Raw genomic sequence first — 25,900 nt, 5'->3', positions numbered from 1 at the left:
ACACGTAATGCACCATTGAGGCTCTCGGAGATCATTCTTTTAGTGGTCGAGGTGTTACAGTGTGAGGAGGCATAATGTGGTATGGGTGTACCGACCTCCAAATCTTTGAATATGGTATCCTCACTGGTTAACGTTATTGTGACATTGGACTCCTTCCCCGTGTGGGTCTTTTCACAGGTGCATCAGGCCCTGACTTAATTTTTACTGACGGCAATGCCGGACCGTATCGAACAGTGCAGGTGAAGGTCAAATGGACTGACCCGCCCTTTTCCCCCGACTTAAATTCCAGCGAGCATGTACGATGCGTTGGGAGATACATTGCAGCACGTCCACATCTGCCAACGACCGCCCAACAGTTGTCAATTGCGGTGCAAGAACTCCTTACGAACCTTGTGGCGAGCTCGCGAGCACGTTGCAGCGCATGCACTGCTGTCCCTGGTGATCACACACCTAATTACGAACCGAATCCTGCCTTTTTCAACGTCCTGAAACGTAATGCATCTGGAGACTAGAAATCTACTCTGTAGGAATCAGCATGGGTTTCGAAACAGACGATCGTGTGAAGCCCAGCTCGCGCTATTCGTCCACGAGACTCAGAGGGCCATAGACACGGGTTCCCAGGTAGATGCCGCGTTTCTTGACTTCCGCAAGGCGTTCGATACAGTTCCCCACAGTCGTTTAAATTGAAGAGTTCCTAGATAACACAACGCAGCTTGTCATTCTCAATGGAGAGAAGTCTTCCGAAGTAAGAGTGATTTCAGGTGTGCCGCAGGGGAGTGTCGTAGGACCGTTGCTATTCACAATATACATAAATGACCTTGTGGATGACATCGGAAGTTCACTGAGCCTTTTTGCGGATGATGCTGTGGTATATCGAGAGATTGTAACAATGGAAAATTGTACTGAAATGCAGGAGGATCTGCAGTGAATTGACGCATGGTGCAGGGAGTGGCAATTGAATCTCAATGTAGACAAGTGTAATGTGCTGCGAACAAATAGAAAGATAGATCCCTTATCATTTAGCTACAAAATAGCAGGTCAGCAACAGGAAGCAGTTAATTCCATAAATTATCTGGGAGTACGCATTAGGAGTGATTTAAAATGGAATGACCATATAAAGTTATTCGTCGGTAAAGCAGATGCCAGACTGAGATTCAGTGGAAGAATCCTAAGGCAATGCAATCCGAAAACAAAGGAAGTAGGTTACAGTACGCTTGTTCGCCCACTGCTTGAATACTGCTCCGCAGTGTGGGGACCATACCAGCTAGGGTTGATAGAAGAGAGAGAGAAGATCCAACGGAGAGCAGCGCGCTTCGTTACAGGATCATTTAGTAATCGTGAAAGCGTTACTGAGATGATAAACTCCAGTGGAAGACTGCAGGAGAGACGCTCAGTAGCTCGGTATGGGCTTTTGTTAAAGTTTCGAGAACATACCTTCACCGAAGAGTCAAGCAGTATATTGCTCCCTCCTACGTATATCTCGCGAAGAGACCATGAGGATAAAATCATAGAGATTAGAGCCCACACAGAGGCATACCGAGAATCCTTCTTTCCACGAACAATACGAGACTGGAATAGAAGGGACAACCGATAGAGGTACTCAAGGTACCCTCCGCCGCACACCGTTAGGTAGCTTGCGGAGTATGGATGTAGATGTAGATAAATCGCGGTGATTTCCGTTTAATTATTGTGTTTGAATAAAAGCATCATTTCTATTAATCTCATCCCGTATTTCTTTGTTGCCTCCTTTGCTATACTGCAGCAGTTCTGTGTGTGGTCAAAGTTTCATTGGGATGTGTAACTTGTCAGTGACACATCATGCGATAGTTACTTCCGTCCTTACGGTTTGCACATCAGTGTACGTAAGGTCACCGTCTTCTACAACGCGTAGCTGACTGCTTTTTGACACATACAGGCTTCGATACTGTGCTCCCATTATCAGCGGGCCCTTTCATACGTAAATCAATAAAACTTAACCATCCCAAAAAATATCGATGGTTGTACAACATAAATGAAACACACATTCTAACTGATACCTAATAAAGCAGGGAATAATCACTTGTTTGAACTACGCGCATACGATCTTAAACGAACAATTAAACCCTTTCAAAAAATGGCTCTGAGCACTATGGGACTTAACATCTGAGGTCATCAGTCCCCTAGAATTTAGAACTACTTAAACCTAACGAACCTAAGGACATCACACACGCCCATGCCCGAGGCAGGATTCGAACCTGCGACTGTAGCGGTCGCAGACTGAAGCGCCTAGAACCGCGCGGCCACATTGGCAGGCAATTAAACCCTTTAATAATACGTTTCTAACACCATTGATAAAGTGAGTACATTCGTTTATATAACACAGCTATAATTATTTTGGGTTAATAACTATGGTACTCGCTAGATATAAAAAACAAAAACCTTCCCAAGAACGGTTTTCTGAAAATACTTGGTTAACCAAATGCGGATAAATACAAAGTGCATCAAGATGCAGAAGCAGCCAGACACGAACAGGTCGTTGCGTGCTTCTTGGAACTATTGGCACAATCGGGTTATCTACTTATAGAAATGTAAATGGAGTCAGACATTAATAACAGGTATTTACCTTCTTCATAACAGTGCTAATTTTTGTGCGCGTCGAAGTGTGCAGTTTGAAATCTTAGAACTCAAATTTTGTTGTTGACTATTACGTTGTTAAATAATGTCACAAATTAAGATCGCATACAAAATACAGAATAAGCAACAGTTGGTGGGAACGGTAGAGGAATGCCAGGTTGACGGGCGTGTACAATGACGTCCAAACCTAGTTGATCAGTCAATTTCCAAAGTTGTAGAGCGAAAAAATTGAAAGGTTAAGGAAGGGGCATACACAAATCGAAACCTGTAAAATCCATTATTAAGGACTCGCGTGATATAGGTGTCCAGATACAATACAACTGACTAAGAAATGGGTGACGATTTGAAATCAAGAGAGACGCTGTTTTCTGAACACATGAAGTATATAATCTAAGAATCACACGGAAGGGATGGCGGTTAGTTTGTAGCCGACATTCGTCTGTTCACTGTGAATATTTCGATAGTAATGGTGTATGTTTGGAGAACTTTTGTACACGCGAACTTTCCAGTTGCTGACCTCGATGATAAATCTACCCAGAAGAACATGACTTGAATGTGCATGGAGTGTCGCCTTTGGAGACGGTAGAGGAGAACCGCTGGCACCGTATTGTCACCCTTGGGCCGCTAGCTGGCCGTTACCAACACGTGACGGCCATACTTTACATCGTATCGCCCCCACTTCTGCGTTCGGAGCACGACCGGCACGTTATGTGGGTTGCCTAGCGCTGGGGGAAACGGCCCTCCATATACAGCACACGGCCGGCGCGGCGGCATGATGCCAAGACGAACGGAATTGTCTCTTTTTATCTGGAGATCTGCTGCATACCTGTTTTTAAAGGGTTAAATTCTTCGCTTAGTACGAGCTGAAAGTGATATATATATATATATATATATATATATATATCTCAAAGCCGTCATCAGCCCGAAGGTTGATTTGAGCACCACAGTGCTTTATTAGGTATGGTGGTGGTAGTGGTGGTCACCTTCGAACTGACACCCATCTAGTTATAGAGGGACCTATAGTTTAACGCAGACCCGAAATCATGGTGCAACTTGGCAGTTTTGACATTAACATTGCCAGCGGTGAAAGAAGTGAAAAGAGACAGGTAATGATCTGTAAAAGTGCAGTACGAAACATAGCGGCTATGTTGCACTCACAAATTTCAAATTGTCTTAGCCCCATTGCTTATTGACTGGAACTGTCCTTTGCATTTCGATTATACGTCAGGTTTGCACTTGTCAGTTGCTCATAACAGATGACTAGGTATTATGTATGCAGTGTTTTTAATAATGAGGCTTCTGTATGTGCCCTGCTTAAATAATTGAACCGTAAAGGCAATTCTCGTCAGTAAACAGTGTGGCTAAGACAATTAGAAAATTCGAAGAAGAGACGGATAAAAATCCTGTGACTGACTGGGAATCCAACTCGATATCTTGTCATCAATTTACCACCGACAAACACCTTTCAAGCATTGATACTGCGAGACGTCAGATTAACATTTTTCCACCATTTTCACTAGCGACGGACAGTTGCTTTGTTTATGTGCTTATGACATGCAAAAACGCTACATATATCGAACGTTTAGGTAAAGGATGGTATGTCTGATAATAGTTTTTGGTACTGCTGATACGCCATTAGCTAGTCTAGTACCCACTATAGTTTTACCCAGTGTGGTGTTAGACCACACTCAATAACTAAAGCACGTAGCAACACTGAACAAACGAATTACATATGTTCGTAAAACGCAGAAGGTAATAACCAGTGTTAACAGTACAACTCTGTAGCGTGTGGGACCAAATGTCAAGAAAAAAATATGACGCGAAATTTCAAACAAAGAGCGACGTAGTCAAGGCAGCTTCTTTGAATCATAATGAGGAAGTAATGACTGCCGTAACTTTGTTGCTTTGTTTATTCGGAATGGAAAGGTTGTAGTTTCTGAAATGCATTAAGGGTGGGATATCTTCACTACTATTCTTAGCAGTCTGAGACGACGTATTCAGATTCTTATGCTGGCAATACGTGAACGAATACAGGTTAACGGAATGTATCTGAGCCACACGAGGTTTAAGATAACTTCGTAATCTTTGCCTGTAGCTAAGATGTGAAACACGAATGAAAGTGCTTGGCACAGCAGATTTCAAACTGAACCTCAGAATAAATTGTAATAAGACCAAAATAATATACAAATAACACACAGTAAAGAAAATCGTGCAGATTACCAATGACTTTTGTGCCTTCCACTTTCTCCAACAATTGGATGCTGTACCGAGTGGTCTTGGAGCCATCTGACTCAGTTATAGGTATGAGTGTATCAAGCAGCCAATCTGAACATTGATTAACCAAGATTATCATGGGGATGTAGGCGAACGCAGAAGTTCGTATTACAGTCAAATTAATGGGGGTGCCCAATTTTGACTCATTAATTGAAGTGCATTCTTCATCTAAGATTTAAAAACAGGGAAACTAAAATTAAGCCACACAATCAGGAGGAAGAAATGCACTGGTATTCAGTATAAAATTTCAGCTGTGATAGAGCGCCAATAAAAATGAATGTAACAAAATGCTATGACGGAAGTTACAATGGCATTCAGATGAACGAGAGAGAGAGAGAGAGAGAGAGAGAGAGAGAGAGAGAGAGAGAGAGAGAGAGAAATACTATCAATGAAGAGCAGGAGTGGGGCGCGATACCTGGACTGTAGGCCGTAGCATCTCGCTGTGTTGTGCAGGCTGCCGCCGGCTGTTGTCATTCGATCGCGTGAATCATGTAGATTTTTCATACTCGTTTTTCAAAGGCTCTTGCTACTGCTATAAGTGCGTGAGGCCTTAAAGTAAGACTTTCGCCAAACTGGTGGTTACCGCGAGGTCCTCTTCGATGAACACTAATACGTGGACGCTACGCATTGACAGTCCACGACACTGATAAAAGTGAGGCTGTGTGACCATGCTGCTTTCCATTCAAAAACAACAATGTCAGGGTATGCATTATTATCTACTGCCAACCTAAACGGCCGTTCTAACAAGTGATCTGTTAGGGTGCCATTGCCTGCCTGTTCCTAACCGCCAGCTGTCTCCAGAAAGCGTCCTTGTGCTCTTGGCGTCCTTCTGAAAACCAGGGAGTCGCCATCTTGATGACCACAAATAATTACGGTCTCAGAGGCGTTGAATTAAAATTATCGTACCACAAAATTATTCGTGTGCAGATAGAGTAATAGATGTAATTTTTCTCTCTCTCTCGTCTCGGAAACACACAAAAAATATGTTCCTTTTTTATTTGTAACTAAATTCCCAATTAAAATAAATGTAGTACCATGTGTTAAAAACAACTCGATGGACAGCAAAAGACATAAACAGGTAATTAAAATGGCTTAGAGTTATGCTTTCAAAAAAAACTATTTTCAAAACTAAGCTTTCGATGTAAAGGGAAAGGAAAATTTACAGCTTGTGTATGATCAGTTTTGCCTTACGGCCATGAAACATAACTTCCATGCGGAAGCATGTTCAGCGAGCAATGCAATGGGGAGAAGCGTGTCGTAAATTACTAGGAAAGGAAGACAAACAAATCGATGGGGTAACAGAGTGGAATGGAAGACGTATTTTTGACTGTGACGAAAATGAATGGAGGTGGGTGGATCAGTTAGGCAAACGAGTGGATGGTAGACAAAGGTAAATGTTGTTTGATTCGGAGAGAAGAAAAGATGTACACGCAATCTAACGGGAGGTGAGCATGTCATAAAACACGCAAGTTACTCCTGAATGCGTGTAGTTGATTAAACGTAATGGAGTGGATGTCATATCGCTACTGATGCTGATGCTGCCGCCGCCAGTGCTTCTCAGAGAACTGACATCTGTGCGCAAAACACCAAGTCTATACATGAGAGCCGGCCGCTGTGGCCGAGCGGTTCTAGGCGCTTCAGTCCGGAACCGCGCTGCTGCTACGGTCGCAGGTTCGAATCATGCCTCGGGCATGGATGGGTTTGGTGTCCTTAGGTTACATAGATTTAAGCAGTTCTAAGTCTAGGGGACTGATGACCTCAGATGTGGAGTTCCATAGTGCTTAGAGCCATTCGAACCATTTTGTGCATGAGAGAGATAGAGAAATGGAAACTATTGCTGATGCCTAGCATGAATAGTCGAAATATGTTTGATTAGAAGCTAAACGTTCAGTTGAAAAATATTTTCCTTATGTACGTGCAAACATAACTGACGTAGCAACTGAAATATGTGCAATGGTTTGGAATAATGCTAAAGAAAGCTTAAGCTACCGTTTAGTGCTACGTGCACTACCTCCACGCATTTCATGCTTAGGTACAAATTACAACGCCAAAACTCTTCTTTTTCTACAAAAACAGTACGCCAGTCATGCAAAATAATCCTCTCTGAATATCAGGTTTTGCACTGTGGCTCTAACTGTAGATTGTTGTATCCTTTGTGCCGATTATTAGCATCAAAAAACTATAACGAGGCGCTCATAGGCTGTGCTCTTAGCTCGTTTTATCTACGATTCTCTCCAGCGCAAACGCTTCTTGAGACACTAGCGAATGTTAGTTAACATTAGAGTTCTTTATGAATGCTCGTTCGCTTCGCTTCCATTCGCTCCGGTGTAAATCAGGCTTTAGAAACAGATGTATTCGGAAACTTTTACTGACTACCGCAGGGTAATTCTATGCGATACAGCAGAATTAAAACAGTCTAAATAAAGGCTACCAACATCGCGACCCATTTTGATGTGCGAGACAGTTAAATCTGCCACTAGACTTACAAAGCGGCTGGGCCAAAATCGCCGCGAGAAATGCGTGCTTGAAAATAAATGCGTAAGGCAGCCCAAGCCTAAATTTTGCGCTGTTCTGTGACACCACAAACGACAGCTGTGCAACGTCGTCAGAACATTACATTGCCAGTTGTGGTCAGAACAGCGTTCTGTGTAGTTGCGAGTGCATTATGTAGGATGTAAGTGATTTCGAACGTGGGCAAGTCGTTGGAGTTCATATGGTGGGTGCCTTCGTATCGAAGGTAGCCAAAGTGTTCGCTATTTCAGGAGTTGCCTATTAGAAGATTTACACCACATACAGTGAGAGCGGAAAACCATCATCCGCTAAGTCATAAAGCGGATGAAAGTCTGTTTTGAGTCACAGGCGGTCATAAAGATTTTGACGAAAAATAAGGCGACTTTAGCTGCAAAAGTCACTACAGAGCTGAATGTCGCTCTCGCGACTCCTGTCAGCATCAAAGCAACACGGAGGGAGCTCCACATGCACTAACCCTCAGGTCGGGCTGAAAATTCAAAATCACTCATCAGTGATGGAAATGCTCGTAATAGGAAAACGTGTTGCCGAAGCCATAAAACCTGGACTGTGGAGGAATGGAAGGAAGTCAGTCGGTCGGATGAGCCTTGTTTCATACCACCGTTTCCAACTTCTGGACGAGTCTCTGTCCCAAGTGCGTGTACGTGTGCACTTTTGGGACATAAACTGATATACGCGCGCGCGTGTCTTAGAAGATCATGAGGGTCCTTCCTCGGTTACAACACCGTATTAAGGGGGCAGCGGCGCAACACATCGTGTCACAGTTCGTCATTTAATTTGGATACCGGCACTCCGTCATCAGTAACTATAGGCTTAAACCAGCAGACAATGACAAGCTGCTCCTAGGAGTAAACAAAAAAAGTCCATATTCCGTCAGTGTTTTGCGCGCGTCAGTGTCGACGATGTCTTGCGTCACGGTGCAGCGAGGTAGGTCTTGGTGATTACAGCTGTACTGACTGCCCTTGCTGATACGAGAACACGTCCTCGTTTTTCTTCTACCAGAGGAAAAACATGTACATTGGACCCGCGCAAACCCACACACACCAACGCGCGCACGTGGCTGTACGCATTGATTTTCATTTGCTATTTCAATTCCTATACTTTCATGTTGTTTCTCGTGTCAGATTTTCTTTGCATGTCCTCGTGTACCCTTCAATACCTTTATGATAAACAGGTTTGTGCAGTTCCGCATATGTTGCAAATTTCCTGTTATCGTTTACTTGAAACTCTGTTCTTCTCTTTAATATTTGTTCCTGTTTTTGAGATTTTATTTTTTGCACATTTCGTCTATGTATCTTAATTTCGAAAATTCTTTCTGTAACACATGCACGCATCATCGTATCCACGCACTAACTTTTACTGTTTCGTAAACTATTAAAAGGATCTGTCATTGTGATGTTACAGAATTACAGTATGCCTAAGCAGTTTCGTGCTAATCAAGGCATTAAAATTACTGGATGGAGGAATTTACCTGTTACGACACTGCATTATAAGAACTGTGCCACTATGCTAAATCGTATCCAAGAAAAGCGCCAGACCTGTCACTGACCAACTACTACCGTTTGCAAAAGATGAAATATCGCCGTTTTGGCTCTTCTGAGGCATCAAATAATCTTTCGACGTGTAGCACTTTATTGCGGTAGTCCTCTTAGCAAAACGAATAAATGTATCACTAATTTATTTTGATAATTACAGTAAACAACGTATTTTGTTCGCAAACTCTGGAGAGTGAAATATTGGGGCTAGAAAGTTTGCTTGTCGTAAAAAACACGCTACTGCCAGAATCATTTTGTCTAATATCAAACTCATTCCAACTTCTAGTTTGTTATTCGTACAGTAAGAGAGACAAAGATTTGTATATTCTATTGAAAGCTGTTAACGTATTGTTTTTATCTAATTGTTATATAATTATTTTTCCTAACCATGCTAGACGTCATCAGTAATTTGCATTTTTCTATCCTTTTCACGTATCCGTGTCTTCTTCTGAAGGCACTAGTGCACACAATACAAATTTCCAGTTGATAGTTCACACGTATACATTGCACTACACACAAACTTTCCTGTTGCACACTCCACATGGTCCTGCTATAGGAATGACTTGACACCTGCATGCCTCTAGCGCCTACAAAACACCACGTGGGTACATGAGAAGGATAGAGAAATGAAAACTACTGCTGATGCCTAGGGTAAATAAGTGAAACGTATTTCATTAGAAACTAAATTTTCAGTTGAAAAATATGTTACTTATGTAAGTGGCAAACGTAATTGAGGCAGCAACTGGGGAATAAATGTTCATATTTGTGTGAAATCTTATGGGACTTAACTGCTAAGGTCATCAGTCCCTAAGCTTACACATTACTTAACCTAAATTATCCTAAAGACAAACACACAAAACTATGCCCGAGGGAGGACTCGAACCTCCGCCGGGACCAGCCGCACAGTCCATGACTGCTGCGCCTTAGACCGCTCGGCTAATCCCGCGCGGCTTTCGAATGGCTGCAAATATGAATAATATAGTCTTCAGATTTGATTTCTGTTGTAATGTTGTCTTGCATCCATTAGTATGCAGGTGATAATCTCATTTGTGAGGGGCGTTATGAGAACATTAGTTAAGACAATGTTAATATGTCTGAAATTATTATTATTATTATTATTATTATTATTATTATCATTATTGTCATTACTATTATTACTATAACCAACTCATGCACTGTGTACATGTCAGCGTTGACTTAGTAAGGCTGTCTGGATGGATACGTGAGGAAGCCCGAAGACCCTAATCTTACCAGGTAAAGTAAATCCATAAACAAATATTTCAACGGTAGGATCCCTTATAATTGTCTCGGGGAGTTGGTACACAGGGCGGCGGAGGCAGAGCACGCCATGGGTCATTTCCTTCCACCCTCCTGCACTTCCACTGCTTGCAGGATGTTCGCTCCCCCAACTATTACGCTATTCCAGACGGTCAACCGCCGATCATTCTAAGCCCTTGAAGTGTTCCTCGGATAATATGGCGTATCCTTTCGTGCCCTATTTACGATAGCCGCAGGGTTGAGCTGATTTCCCGAAATAGTTAGTCCTTTTATTACATGTGAGTGACAATTTCGTCCGTCGGGATTACACAGCTAAACAGTTGACATGCGACCCCCATTACGACTACAAAGTTGCAGATGCTACTAAACTCTAAATTCTACTTGATATCATCAGTCTTGTGAGACATTGTGAGAAGCATCCCTGTTTCTACAACGTATTAGATTTAAACTGCTCCACAAGAGAGATGAGAGGAGAAACCTCTCACATCCAATATGGCTTACTACAATACTGCTCCCCCTCCCACCCCCCTTTCCAGTCATTAAATGAATTCACCCCTAAGTTAACATGGGACACAAAATTGAAAGCTGCTCTTACGATGAAATTTCACGGAAGGTTTAGGGCAGAAAGCAGATACTTAGCCAAAGTTTTTGGACCCAAGGTTCTTAAGTTCTCCATTTTTTAAAAAAAAACATTACATTTCAATATTATTCATTTGAGTAGTCATAAAACTCAACAACAAATATATTAAAATTTATTCCAATAAAATTTAATAATTTCGTGGCAAAGTTTGTAAATAAATCAATAATGACAAAATCTTTTATATCACTGTACGAAGGATTCCTGTCTTAAAACTAACAACTTGCTTTTATGTAGGAATCACTTGTTTGATATATCATAAATTTGACGTATCATAAATATGGATATAGAAAACATCGATGTTTCACTTCCGATGTGTGGTCAACATCATTATCACTAACAAGGAGAACGTGACTACAGTTTCATCCAAATTTGAGGCATGTGCAAGGTTTCTCCAGAAATAAAAGCGACAGGAGTGAGAGCTCCAGATGGCCAAGCAGTGGGGAAAAAAGCAATTTTGGCGTGATTCGGACGAGGCACAAGCCATTTATGTTAGCGTAGGATTCAGGTAGCGTTGGCGCAGAGGAAAGAAAACTGAATGGTAAGCGGAGTGTCGTGGGGTCGAATCCCTATGCGGAAACTTCTTTTTACCTTGCGTATACTGAAAAAAAAAATCGAAGTAATTGTTAGCATAATGCATTAATGTTTTTATAAAGGGCATGCAAAGGAAAGGCAGTGGAAAATTTGGGACTGCAAATTTCCGGGAAGGAATCGTAAGGCCTATACCTAGAACTTCGTGTATACTATTAGGAACTTACATTAATTTACAGTTAATTTACACGTGTTAGGATGATACCGCAAAAACAGGGGAAGCAGTAATTTTATCTGTATCATACACACGTCATGAACACCATATTTTTACAATTACATGGCTGTTTTAAAGCTGCTGTAGGAAAACAAACTTGGTTTATATTCATAAAAGGGCCTCTCTAATTGCACAGTTTAGCAGCGAACCACTGGGTATGCATCATTTCGCCAAATTTTGGCGAGGGTACCTGGTGACGTACAGTGGTACGTGTTTGGAATCAAGCTTCTCGGGATGTCACCTTTTTCGCTCTCGGTGAGATAAGAGCAGTTTTGAAGCTTTTTGAACGAATTATTTATCGGGCTGTAAAAATAGACGTGGGGAACTGCGTTAATACTACACGGTGGGAATTATTCATCACCTTGAAAAATAATAAAAATACCTAATTTTATTCATAAAGTAATCATGTATGTCTTACAATTTTTTGGATATTTATTTTTAATCTCATGTTTTCCTTTGCCTTTCCTTTTCGTGAATTTTGTGAAAATATTAAAAAACACACAATACTGTGCATTACTTTGGTTTATTTTCAGCGAAAGTAACGTAAAAATTGAAAATAAGTTTCCGCATAGGGACCCGACCCCACGCCCGTAGAATACTGTTTCGCACTCCTTTTCGCTGCGCCAACGGCCCATGCCACGCTTGATCCACACAAGAAATGCATTTTTCTTAGGGTTCCGTACTTGAATCGGTAAAAACGGAACCCTTGTAGGATCATTCTGTTGTGCGTCTGTTTAAAGCCCCTTTTCTCAGGAGCGGGTAGACGTATCAGTATGAAATTTATGTCCCTTGTGGGTGGAAATTGAACCTTATTTGACAGTCGCAAACTTACTCGTTAAAACATATAGGATGCCTCCATTTCACCTATAACCATGAAATTTGGCAAGTAGCAAGGTTTCACAGCAAAAGTACAGGAAGAAATTAGAAAATCGTTAATCTGTAATTAGATGACACAAAACAATATACTTCTTTTGTCATTTGTTATCCAACTTCCAAACATACACTACTAGGCATTAAAATTGCTACACCAAGAAGAAATGCAGATGATAAACGTGTATTCATTGGACAAATATATTATACTAGAACACACACGTGACTACATTTTCTCGCAATTTGGGTGCATAATCCTGAGAAACGGCCTTGATACGCCTGGGCATTGAGTCACAGAGCTTGGATGACGTGTACAGGTACAGCTGCCCATGCAGCTTCAACACGATACCACAGTTCATCAAGAGCAGTGACTGGCGTATTGTGACGAGCCAGTTGCTCGGTCACCATTGACCAGACGTTTCCAGTTGGTGAAAGATCTGGAGAATGTGCTGGCCAGGTCAGCAGTCGAACATTTTCTGTATCCAGAAAGGCCCATACAGGACCTACAACATGCGATCGTGCATTATCCTGCTGAAATGTAGGGTTTCGCAGGGATCGAATGAAGGGTAGAGCCACGGGTCGTAACACATCTGAAATGTAACGTCCCCTGTTCAAAGTGCCGTCAATGCGAACAAGAGGTGACCGAGACGTGTAACCAATGGCACCCCATACCATCCCGCCGGTTGCTACGCCAGTATGGCGATGCGAATACACGCTTCCAACGTGCGTTCACCGCGATGACGACAAACACGGATGCGACCATCATGATGCTGTAAACAGACCCGGATTCGTCCGAAAAACTGACGTTTTGCCATTCGTGCACCCATGTTCGTCGTTGAGTACATAATCGCAGGCGCTCCTGTCTGTGATGCATTGTCAAGGGTAACCGCAGCCATGGTCTCCGAGCTGATAGTCCATGCTGCTGCAAACGTCGTTGAACTGTTCGTACAGATGGTTGTTGTCTTGCAAACGTCCCTATCTGTTGACTCAGGGATCGAGACGTGGCTGCATGATCCGTTACAGCCATGCGGATAAGATGCCTGTCATCTCGACTGCTAGTGATACGAGGCCGTTGGGATCCAGCGCGGCGTTCCGTGTTACCCTCCTGAACCCACCGATTCCATATACTGCTAACAGTCATTGGACTCGACCAACGCGAGCAGCAATGTCACGATACGATAAACCGTAATCGCGATAGGCTAGAATCCGACCTTTATCAAAGTCGGAAACGTGATGGTACGCATTTCCTTGTGTGAATGCTCTGAAAAGCTAATCATTTGCATATCACAGCATCTTCTTCCTGTCGGTTAAATTTCGCGTCTGTAGCACGTCATCTTCGTGGTGTAGCAATTTTAATGGCCAGTAGTGTAAAACATTCACGAAAGTCTTGGAATTCCTGGGACCGATATCTGGCAAAATATCGATCTTCGGCAGGACATCGGTCATTGCCAGTATCAATGTTGACAACATGCGATAATTCGTCGAGATTCTTGATTCCCGGGATGGATGGACTGTGTGTATACGATTACATAATAAAGTTTGTACGAACCCTCAGAGCGCGTGTCCTATTCGCAACTGGCGCTCCCACTTCGGTCACTTTTATTTATGGTCAAGCCGTGCATATTCCATAAATCTGGGTGAAATTGGTGACTGCGAGTAGGCACGGTCGCATTGCAAGACTATTTAACGAAAAGTCAAGAAGTCCATACCGCAGACACTATTATGCAATCTCCATTAGTGATAGTATTTCAACTACATCCCACTAGTGTGACACAACGAAATTTTCCGTTCTCCATTGCGACGAGATAGTTCTCACGCTCTGACACAGCAGTTATTGAGTGATGCAACTGAAATTAATCGAGAAGCCATAGTTAGGAGACAAATCATCGCATGAGAGCTAACGATCTTAAGAGTGGAGCATTTTGCAGTATTTGAGGTCGAGCAGTGAGAGACTGTACCTTTCAGTGCGAATCGCTGCAGGACGACCTTGACCAGAGCGGCGGTCCCGAGCTTTAGTTGGCACGGCACGTTCCTTGCGGTGACACGGAGGACGCAACGGACAGCGAGCCGTCCGCTGGAGGCCGTCCAAGGTCTGTACCGCTCCCGTGCTGTCGGGCCTGCATGCTGAAACCCACTGGCCGTGGAACAAACACGTCGATTGTGGAGTCGGTAATGATAAACGTGAAGGCTGAAGAGGCGAGCTCGTGCTGACATGAAAGAAATTGCATCCTCACACGGGACTTCAACGCCGACGTGGACGTGCTGCCGGACCCGTTTTAAAGCGTCAAAACGTGGGATTTCGCATTGCATAGCATTCCCATGAAACATGTCAGATTGTCGCTTCGTGGAGAGGAAGTTCGCCACTGAAATGAAACATCGCCTTCTGTGTCTCAAGCGGAACTGAGGAGACATCATAATTGATTACGTCATTCGCCGTCCGCCTTGGTAGCTGAGTGGTCAGCGCGATGGAATGCCAGGCAAAGGGGTCCGGGTTCGATTCAGGCTGGTTTGGAGACTCTCTCCGCTCAGGGACTGGGTGTTGTCTTGTCTCCGTCATCATCATATCGTCGCCATCGACACGCAAGTCGCCGAAGTGGCCCCAGCCACACATTTCGTTTCACGTCATTTGCAGTTGAACCTTGTATTGGGTGGTTTTTATAACTTACGTGCAATGAATATACCAGTAAACCCACATCCGACCCTTCAAAGAATCGAACTCGCAAACATAAATCCTCGTATCACCCGAACCGTGTGTCGTTCAATGATACAATTTTGCGGCCACATTAAGTGGTATATGTATAGACTGTCTGTGCAGTAAACTGCGAATAGACTCATTAATAGAGAAGTAATAAATTGAAGCATCATGCCTGGCACTGCAGTTTTACTCCGTGAGCAGCGAAAATGAAGTAAGCGATAAACTTTTTTCCTTTTATGATTTTCTGTCTGAATATCTGTAAGATAAAAGGTTCGTAAAGGTTTGAAATTAGGTGTAAAGTTTGTTGGTGATTGCTAAATGCGCTGAACATAATCTGGGTACGATTACGATAATGATATACCAGTTATACTGCTATTTATATGAGTTTTATTGCGTAAATCACAACGAGCTCATATCGGTATATTGCCATCGTCATGTGTTCTGCAAATACATTAATAGATGATAGTCCTGATACTGCAAACTGCAAGTGTCATCGTAAGGGTACTATACATTTGATTGTTTGTTGTTACCTTAAGTGTAATGCCGATACGACCAAATGCTGTCTTCGTTGGAATATCCTGGAACCTATGAAAGTAATCAAAACGTAAACGAATTTCCACAGATCACGTACTTTTGTGGTAACTATGTAAACATGTAATATCTCTGACCCACTGTCATCCAACCTGTCAAAAGGGAGAATAACGCACAAAACTAATCTGTAGCTAAAAATCGGATATAACGGTGCGTCTACAACGAGCGTCCAAGTGAAGTCTGAATACAAATTCCAATAAAGACAGCATATGGCAGCATCGATATTACACTTGAAGTAAAAACACCGGTCGAATGTGTATACCTTTGCGGTAACAATTACAGTTTTCAGTATCAGTATTTGCAGAACACCTGACGATGGCAATATGACGAAATGAGCTCATTGTGATTTGCGCAATAAAACTCATAAAGAGCACTGTAACTGGTATATCATTATCCTAATCATGTCACTGCAAGACGTTTTTCAGTGTTCTCCTCCGTCCCCCCCTCCCCCCCCCCCCCCCACTCCCTGAAAAAAAAACTGGATAATATGGGTGCTGCCTCAAAATATGTACACAGTTTCTAGCTGTAGGAATATTTTTTTTTTTTTTTTTTTTTTACCGCGTTAAACCTTTAATACAAGATTATAGCTTTTATTGAATAGATATGACAGCATTTTAAATTCGGTCGACAACTATATCCAATATTGAAAATCAAATTATTGTTGCAGGATATGGGGAAGGGGGAGGGGGGGAGGAGGAGGAGGAGGAGGAGGAGGAGGAGGAGGAGGAGGAGGCGACAGTAACAAGTTACTATCTACGCCCTTAGAACTGAATCCTGGATTCGCGCCTAGTTGCATATTCATTTTTTTTAGCGCGAAGTTGGGTACTGCAGGCTGCTTCTGCATGACAAGAAAATAGGGTGCACTTTAATGTATCGCACTGTCAGTTTTATGCGAAGTTGTATCTAAAAATTAATTTCCTTACCAATGGCGACTAGGTTTTGTGACTGGAAGATAAATTCCAGTAAAGAGTTTATGACAACGGTAGGTAATGTTTTGCAGATATAATAATATCCCGTTGCGTGGATGGAATCTGATCACTGGGAAAACGTTTAAGTGCTTCCGTCTAAGAGACTGTCGCACCAACGGAACTGTTTACTGGAACAGTCTGTCACCTTCAGGCTGAGAAATTTTCTCCTCGCCCTAATGCAACAGCTGATAGTCACAGACCACGTACTCTTTCTTTCTGGCTGATAGTAAGGAAGATTTAGGACAACGGTTCTGTGGAATGGGCAGACTGCTTGGCGCGAAATTGGGGTCAAGGTAAACAAAGCCACTTCTCCAGAACGGGGAAGAGGAACATAAGAAGTAGTTGGCATCTAAAATACAATGCAACAGAAGCGGCGGCGGCACAGCGAGGTCATCGGTCCCATCGGATTAGGGACGGATGGGAAGAAAGTCGATCGTGCCCTTTCAAAGGAACCATCCCGGCATTTACGTGAAGCGATTTAGGCACATCACGGAAATCCTAAATCAGGATGATCGGACGCGGGTTTGAACCGTCGTCCTCCCGAATGAGAGTCCAATGCGCCACCTCGCTTGGTACGAAGTATATCAATCGCAAATTGCTGGAAACGTTGATGCGAGCATACGATCGCCAGCCTTGTTTCAGGGGTATCAGATCGAAAAACTGTCACGGCAATGAAGAGTGTTGTATACATTAAGCATTTAACAAAAAACAAAGCATTTCGTCACAGATGAATGCGCCCAGAACGAACTACAGGAGTAAAAAGGGGGAAAAAAGGTGAAGCCCCCATAGTATTTTCAGCTTGCGAGAAATTAGGTTATTACTCCGTCTTTCGTGTTGTGTGGTCCTCCGCAAGAGGGGGGGGGGTGCTTATAATAGGATCTGCCATAGCCTCCTACCACCCCCCCCCCCATCTGGAGTACATACTTCTCTCAGTTCTAAACAGGTTTGCCTATGATTCAGCTGAACCGCAGTTTTAGGGATTCTGCACTTTCTGAACGACTGCAATAAGAAATACTATGGCTTTAGCAGCTGCTGCATAACCGTTTGGTTGCCACACTGTTCACGAAAATGGCATAACTGCGTTTTTCGGCTAACTAAACCCAAGGTAGATGCGAACCTTTATAGAACAGTGCTGAAACAGAGACCCCAGTCACTTTTCTGTTGATTCCCATTACCTGTTGTTTTTCGGTACAGGCGCAGCGCATGTAGACTATTCAGTTTCACTCGGCAGATCGCTGGACTGGCTCCAGATGAACGGAGTCATTTTAGATAGTAAACGTGCTTTTTTTTTTTTTCCAACTGTAGCAAGATCTTAGAGCAAAACTGTAAGGTGTTCAGAAAGGTAAGAAACTTTTTCTGAAACATAAATACACAGGTTTTTATTTTGCCCACCGTCCATAGTAGGGACGACGTTGTCGATTATGTAAGAAAACTAACTTTTCTAGGGTTTTCAGCTAAATCTGTAGGTCAAAACTTTTTTTACAGTTTTCTAAATGTTGTAACTTTTTCCAATAGCACAAACAGCTATTTTTATGCATTATGTAGCCATTTATACAGGGTGAAAGCCAGGACGTGGCTCGAGATACGTCTCATCGTGCCCTACTCACACGACTACGAAAAATGCTGCATATGTTCGGTACTTTTTTGAACGCCTGGAAATGAGGCAAAAGAAACTGTTTTATTACGTAGTATGTCATTTGAGAATAACGATAGTATACACGTATTGTAAAAATATTCTCGGCAAAGAGACTGGTGGGGGATAATGCGAAGACTGAAATCGAACGCCGATAATCTTTTTTGATTTCCTTAGATTGCTATCAACTTCAGGCAGCAGACAATAGTGTGCGTAATGAATCCGAAATATCATTGAATAAAATGATTCCAAAATCAAATACATGTAACATTTCCGCGATCGTTAAATCGCCATGTCACTGCTCTTCTCGTAGATGAAGACGCAGTAAACAGCGTTGTGCGCTGGATCACATTAGCCATGCTTTAGCAGATGACGCAAGGACCTTGTGCCAAGCTGTGCCTTCCTCTGGAGTTCCAAAATTTAAAAGATATGGGAAGTCGTGTTTGTTGGCTGCAGTTCTACTAGTTAAAAACGTAGACGCTATTTGTTCACACAAATGGCACCGTTACCTGTTTGGAACCAACAAGCTTATCTTCAAATGGCTGTTCACATTTATATTACGTCTGTTGTTGTTTACATTAGTTGTTAAGAAAAACAGGCAGCCTCCTTATAATGAACCTGTCGGTTTCAAACTGTTACCGGAGATATTTGTGTAAATAAATAGCACTATAATATTAACAGTGGCTGGTTGCTGTTGCCTTCGTTGCATGATAACATACACTTGGTCTAAGGTAGCGTCTTTGAGAAGTATTCAAAACGTCTTCGGTCCCGGGTTCGAACCTCGTCATTGCTTGAATTCTGAATAAAAGACAGCAATGGTGGCCGAAGACTACCGACATAAGACCTCAGCATAAGACGTCACCCTCGTTCTCCCAACAGCCTTGTCAAAGAAGGCGGAGGAGCGAACAGAGGTTCAGGGCATTTTCCTGACTTTGGGGTGGGAAGCTACCCGTAAAAGGCGGAAGAATCGGCAATGATCAATGGCATGAATATACAGAAAGCAGTGGAAACAACTGCATTAAAGACACCTAATGTGTATCCACTGGTCATGTGGCCTGTAACTGGAATTCGTGGCGGGCCACATAATACCAGTCAGAAGACTGCGGAAATTCTTATTGGCACTTAGAACAAGTCAGCTTCCTAGTACGGCACTTCAAAAGTTATTTGTCTCCTTTTTGCTGTCCAGCAGCAAATTTTGTGATATCAGACTACTTTCTCAATTTTTTTTGGCTACATATGAGCTATGTATGAAAGCGATACATCTTTCTTTTTCATTCCCTCGACAAATATCTGATTTCACACTTTTAACGTTTTCCATTTTCACTCTTAACTATGGTTTCTGCCGATTGAAGGAGTATCTTCAGCCAACTTGCCGAGTCTTCTTGGACTGCGCGGTTAACAAGTACTTTTGAAAATAATGCAAGACCTGCACTATATTCCATAGTATACGTTGCCGATGTACAATACGGGGAATACCCAAACAGTCTAGTTAGTCCTTAGTAAAGATTGGATGTTAATAATGGTAGCTTGCTCTAAATGTAGAAAAATGTAAGTTAATACAGATGAGTAGGGGAAACAATCCCGTAACGCTCGAATACAGTATTAGTGCTTCTTGCCACGGTTACGTCGATTACATATCTGGGCGCAACATTACAAAGTGATATCAATTGGAACGAACCCGTAAGGCCGTTAGTAGAGACTGCAAATGGTAGACATGGGTTTATTAGGAGAAATTTAGGAAAGTATAGGTTTCCTGTAAAGAAGACCTCGTGTAGAACATTAGTGGGACCCATTATTGAATACTGTCCGGGTGTTTGGGATCCTCTCCAGGTTTAATTAAAGGAAGAGAGTATTACGAAAATGCACCATAAACTCAGATGGGAATCCCTGAAGGGAAGAAGTCGTTCTTTTCGCAACACACATGAGATAACCGGCGACAGACTGCAAACCGATTCTACTGCCACCAACGTGAACCTCGCAGCAGGACGGTGCAGACAAAATCAGAGAAATCAGGGCTCGTACGGCGGCGCATAGAGTCGTTTTTCCCTTGTTCCATTTGTGAGTAGTGTGTGGAAGAGAGTGACAAGCTGTAGTACGGTCCGCAGCTCGTGGTCTCGCGGTCGCGTTCTCGCTTCCCGAGCACGGGGTCCTGGGTTCGATTCCCGGCGGGGTCAGGCATTTTCACCTGCCTCGAGATGACTGGGTGTTTGTGTTGTCCTCATAGTTTCATCATCATTCATGAAAATGGAGAGATTGGACTGAGGTTGGGAATTTGTACAGGCGCTGATAACCACGCACTTGAGCGCCCCACAAACCAAACACCAAACAAAAAAAATGTAGTACGGCGTACTCTCCGCCATCCACCGTGTGATGGTTGCTGAGTATGTGTGTAGATGTAGACAAAACTCGGCTTTCTTACTCTCACACTTTAAAAAAGTCTAGTGAATACGCGATGTCCGGGCTCCTTGGAGGCTCCGGGGGTAGATATTAATTTTCTGGGATGCGATAAATTTTCTGCATCACCTGTAAAATTTAGTTCTTGGGGTATGACACGCTTCCAACAATTTTTAATATTGTCCCTCCCCCTGGGTAAATTTCTGCGGACACTGGTGGTGAGGTGTTACAGCTTTTCTCACGACTGTAACGTAATCGTCATTCAAAGGTGTTAGGAGTGACAGCAGGTTTTAATGCGTCTCTGCATTGACCCAGGAATTATTATACCAGTCATAGGATTTATCTTCAACTCGGACAGTAACTAATATGTTCCATTAACCAGACTGACTAGTACAGGTCCACTTTTTTTTTTTTACGTTACAGAGTAAGTTCGAACTGAACTAGCAAATACTCGTCTTCAGAGCTCACCATATTCGAAGCGCAGGCTGGTGCTTGTTGCGGTGTAACTGCCTTGCTGGAAACACTCATTGTCAAATAAAAGTAAATCAAAGTAAAAGTCTTTACGAATGTTAATCTTGAAGTTGGACGGGTGTAGCTCAGATTCTTCAAAAACAAAGTTTGCGTTAACTAGTTTTTGTTGATCTGCTACTGTTGAATCTACCTGTAAATTTCTTAAGTGGTAATGGGCCAGAGTAGTCAATAAAAGATTCAGGTATACGTAAATCTGACATGACGTTACACAGCGTAGCTCAAAATCTCTCACTGAGTCTTTATACACTCTCGCTAACAATTCGGTCTTTTTTGCATATAGTAATTTCGTTAGTTACAATTACAGAAATTGTTCAGAATTACAGAAAATGTTATCATTCAGAGATTACAATTGAAACAGGATACAATGTCAAATACATATCTGTTGTTTTCGCAGAAAAATAAGTGAAATAATTCAAATAAACAATATAGATTACATTTTTGTTAACTGCACTGAAACTTCATTATCCCAAGTATTCCTATCATGCTTCCTGCTTAATAAAACTTGAGTACAGTACTTTTTAGTGCAGACGGAATTTCAATAAACAGTGCAGAATCAATACCTAAATAAACACTGTTTGCACTGTCAATTAGTTTCGTGTTGTGAGTCACAGTAATAAAGAACTAATTTAGATGTAGTTATACTAAACAGTTGTTTATCCAATAGTTTGTAAATGAAGACTCTCAGTTGCAAGTAAACGAATTGACGATACTTGTTACTACCAACGCCGGCAGCGGTGGTCTTGCGGTTCTAGGCGCTGCAGTCCGGAACGGCGGGACTGCCTCGGGCATGGATGTGTGTGATGTCTTTAGGTTAGTTAGGTTTAAGTAGTTCTAAGTTCTAGGGGACTGATGACCTCAGCTGTTAAGTCCCATAGTGCTCAGAGCCATTTGAACCATTTTTGTTCCTACCGACGGATGGATTTAATGTTAGCAGTACTTCGCCATAAGTGTTGAAAATTACATTGCGGAGCTCAAACGGCTAAATTATATATATATATATATATATATATATATATATATAATGTTCTACCTAATGACTTGACAATTCACTCCAAATTAGCTTCGAAGTCTCATGAAAAGCGGGTTATTAAGTTTCAATGTACAAGAACGCGCGGTCGCTATGGATTCGAATGGAATTTGTGCGTACTTTTGCTTGTCAAGCTCGCAGTTAGGTGCTTAGCTATCTTACGGGATGCCAGTTTACGATTGAATCGAGCTGACGCGTGCGCCACGAACTGCTTACGAGGCGTGTCGTTTCGCTGAGCTGGTACAGCAGGTGTGCCGCGGGAAGCGCCAGCTGACGGCGTGTGCCACTCTGCCGCTGCTGCGCTTCGCTCGGCTGCTCGTAGCCCCTGAAGCTCCGGGGGCGTTCCGCCAAGCGCAGGGTACGCCCGCCCGCAGTCCAGAGTTGTCGCCCGCTGCCAGAGTGCTGGGGTTACGGCCGACCCCGACTTCGCCATGGGCGCTGGCCATGAGCGATAGGGTGTTCACATACACCCACACGACACTGCCCATCTCTCTCAAATATAAGGTACAATATTTTACACTCCACGTTAGCGGTGTCATTCTGCAGCAGTTTTATTCATTTTTCTTGTTGATATTGCGCACGTCTGAGAAGGTAGTTCACACAGTGCTGCTTATGCCTCCTATGTTGCCTACTGCCGCCGCAGCGCTTTTTTTCCCCACTTGCTAATATAAGTGCAGATGGTTGGAGTCAGTTGTCGGAGTGCTAACCCAAAGATTCAGAACTCATAGCCCAAAGTTTGCATTATTTTGTAGTTGAGTGAGGGTCCTCACTATTGACACTACCTATATGCAGTACCTCTTAGACTGTGTTAGAAGTTTGCCAGGTTGCCAAAAAGCTAAGTCGTGTCCCTTTTAGTGGGGAGTCAAGAGGACAAACTAACTGGAATTGATCATTATGCAACCTACTGATGCAGAGAGTACATAATTAAAATTAAAAATGAATGATGACATTTGAAGAATGTAAAGAATAATCACTTTTAAATAACTCGCCAGAACAGTTTCCTGGCATCTTAACTGTGTTGTTGTATCTGAAAGTAAAACAACCAATACTTCTGTATTCAGGTTTGTATTACACACATTATATTATCAAACTAGATGCTGATAATTGTTAACTAATACATTCTGTAAATGTATATTTATCGTTCGTGTGTGTGTGTGTGTGTGTGTGTGTGTGTGTGTGTGTGTGTGTGTGTGTGTGTGTGTGTGTGTCACTAAAAGATGATTAAGCAAACTGTAACATCTCCCTCTCATTTTCTGTTCTATAAGTCAATTCTTTGTTACATTAATAGCTCATTCGGAAGGACGACGGTTCAATCCCGCGTCCGGCCATCCTGATTTAGGTTTTCCGTGATTTCCCTAAATCACTCCAGGCAAATGCCGGGATGGTTCCTCTGAAAGGGCACGGCCGACTTCCTTCCCCATCCTTCCCTAATCCGATGAGACCGATGACCACGCTGTCTGGTCTCCTTCCCCAAACCAACCAACCAACCATTAATAGCTTCGATTTGAAGGTGGGCAACTATCTATTAGGACCTAGTTCAGCACTCCACTTAAAGTACTTTCACGGTCTGCAGATATGCAGTCTCCCAGAAGGAATGGTCAGTTTTGTAACAGGTGGTAAATTTTTATAGAAGCAGAAAAAAAAGGATCATACTCTATCTTTTGAGTGGTTCGCGAGACAGATGATCATAAATCTGTGCACAGGAAAAATCCAAATGATTTTTCTAAACATTTGGCTTCATTACTTTCCTGTTTTGTGTGTCATTTGTCAGCATTAAGTTTACAATAATGCATAGTGACAAGCCTTTAGCAATAAGCTTTTCTGAAGTTCACTGTAAACTTTGGAGTACTTTTGCAAATACAGGCCAGCATGTTAAGTCTTGTAACACCTCTGTGTTACAGTACAGTGGCAGCAATGTACACAATTTAGGCTAGCAGTTTTGGTGTTACCTCATGTTGTAACAGAATGTGATAGTATGTTGGATGTACATTCTGCATGACCAGTATAATGGCCTCTATTCTTTCAATTCACCTGCTTTCCAAAATGCACATAACTTTGTTCTGTTTCATTCCTCCCAAAGTAACTTGTGAAAGAACTGTTTTTCTTTTGTTCTGTAACTAAAGCTGACGTTGGTTTTCTTTTGTTTCAGAAATCCTGTCAATGTCTTTCTGCTGTGGTCAACACATTGACAGCACTTTCCTTTGCTGCAAGCTTTGGAAACATCACAAGATTGCCACGTATTGCCATACTCCATGGAGGTGGTAAGTTGCCGCTTAGACATCCTCTCCATATTTCTTCCAACTGAGTGGGTGCCATAGACTTAGTAAATTCAAAGGAAGATATTTCCACCAGGTTGTTGAATTAAAATAAGTACTTCATTTAGCACTACTTCCCAGTTTCAAGTTCTCACTCATTTTAAAATAAGCAAATGGATATGTACACTGCCTGCTTGTAAAGAAAAGTCACATGCCGTGCACAATTACACCTTATATGGTCATCAACAGTCAGGTCACACAGGGGTGAGTGGAATGTTTCAGAAAAAGTAAAGATATAAAAAAAAATAACCATTAAGTTTTTTCATACTAGAGGAAAGAATAATGAAGTAAGTAAAGTATGCATGAGAGAAACTTTTGGACCTAGAATATATAATGATTAAGGAAAAATTAGATACTGAAGCAGCTCAAAGGAATTGTGATAGATTGTGTCATAGGAAATATTTCAATACAGTACCTCCTTCTCATGTTGCTGTTGGCTGTGGCAGTAGATGGAAGTTGCCAATTGTTGTTGTTGTGGTCTTCAGTCCTGAGACTGGTTTGATGCAGCTCTCCATGCTACTCTATCCTGTGCAAGCTTTTTCATCTCCCAGCACCTACTGCAACCTACATCCTTCTGAATCTGCTTAGTGTATTCATCTCTTGGTCTCCCTCTACGATTTTTACCCTCCACGCTGCCCTCCAATACTAAATTGGTGATCCCTTGATGCCTCAGAACATGTCCTACCAACCGATCCCTTCTTCTGGTCAAGTTGTGCCACAAACTTCTCTTCTTCCCAATCCTATTCAATACTTCCTCATTAGTTATGTGATCTACCCATCTAATCTTCAGCATTCTTCTGTAGCACCACATTTCGAAAGCTTCTATTCTCTTCTTGTCCAAACTATTTATCGTCCATGTTTCACTTCCATACATGGCTACACTCCATACAAATACTTTCAGAAATGACTTCCTGACACTAAAATCAATACTGGATGTTAACAAATTTCTCTTCTTCAGAAACGCTTTCCTTGCCATTGCCAGCCTACATTTTATATCCTCTCTACTTTGACCATCATCAGTTATTTTGCTCCCCAAATAGCAAAACTCCTTTACTACTTTAAGTGTCTCATTTCCTAATCTAATTCCCTCAGCATCACCCGACTTAATTAGACTACATTCCATTATCTTTGTTTTGCTTTTGTTGATGTTCATCTTATATCCTCCTTTCAAGACACTGTCCATTCCATTCAACCGCTCTTCCAAG

General features: G+C 42.3%; 1 protein-coding gene across 3 annotated transcripts in view; it reads left to right on the top strand.

Moving 5' to 3' along the window:
* The window catches only part of LOC126481300 (sodium-dependent nutrient amino acid transporter 1-like), a 297,743-nt gene that overhangs the window by 214,702 nt on the left and 57,141 nt on the right, over nt 1-25,900 (top strand). For all 3 annotated transcript variants that reach the window (XM_050104949.1, XM_050104950.1, XM_050104951.1), the window contains one exon: nt 24,530-24,641. In XM_050104949.1, the coding sequence (XP_049960906.1) occupies nt 24,530-24,641 (112 nt within the window). The remainder of the gene's footprint in view (nt 1-24,529; nt 24,642-25,900) is intronic.

This window comes from Schistocerca serialis, chromosome 5 (genome assembly GCF_023864345.2).
Source record: "Schistocerca serialis cubense isolate TAMUIC-IGC-003099 chromosome 5, iqSchSeri2.2, whole genome shotgun sequence".
Lineage (NCBI taxonomy): Eukaryota > Metazoa > Arthropoda > Insecta > Orthoptera > Acrididae > Schistocerca > Schistocerca serialis.
The sequence above is the reverse complement of the archived record's forward strand: the minus strand, read 5'-3'. Positions and strand labels throughout refer to the sequence as shown.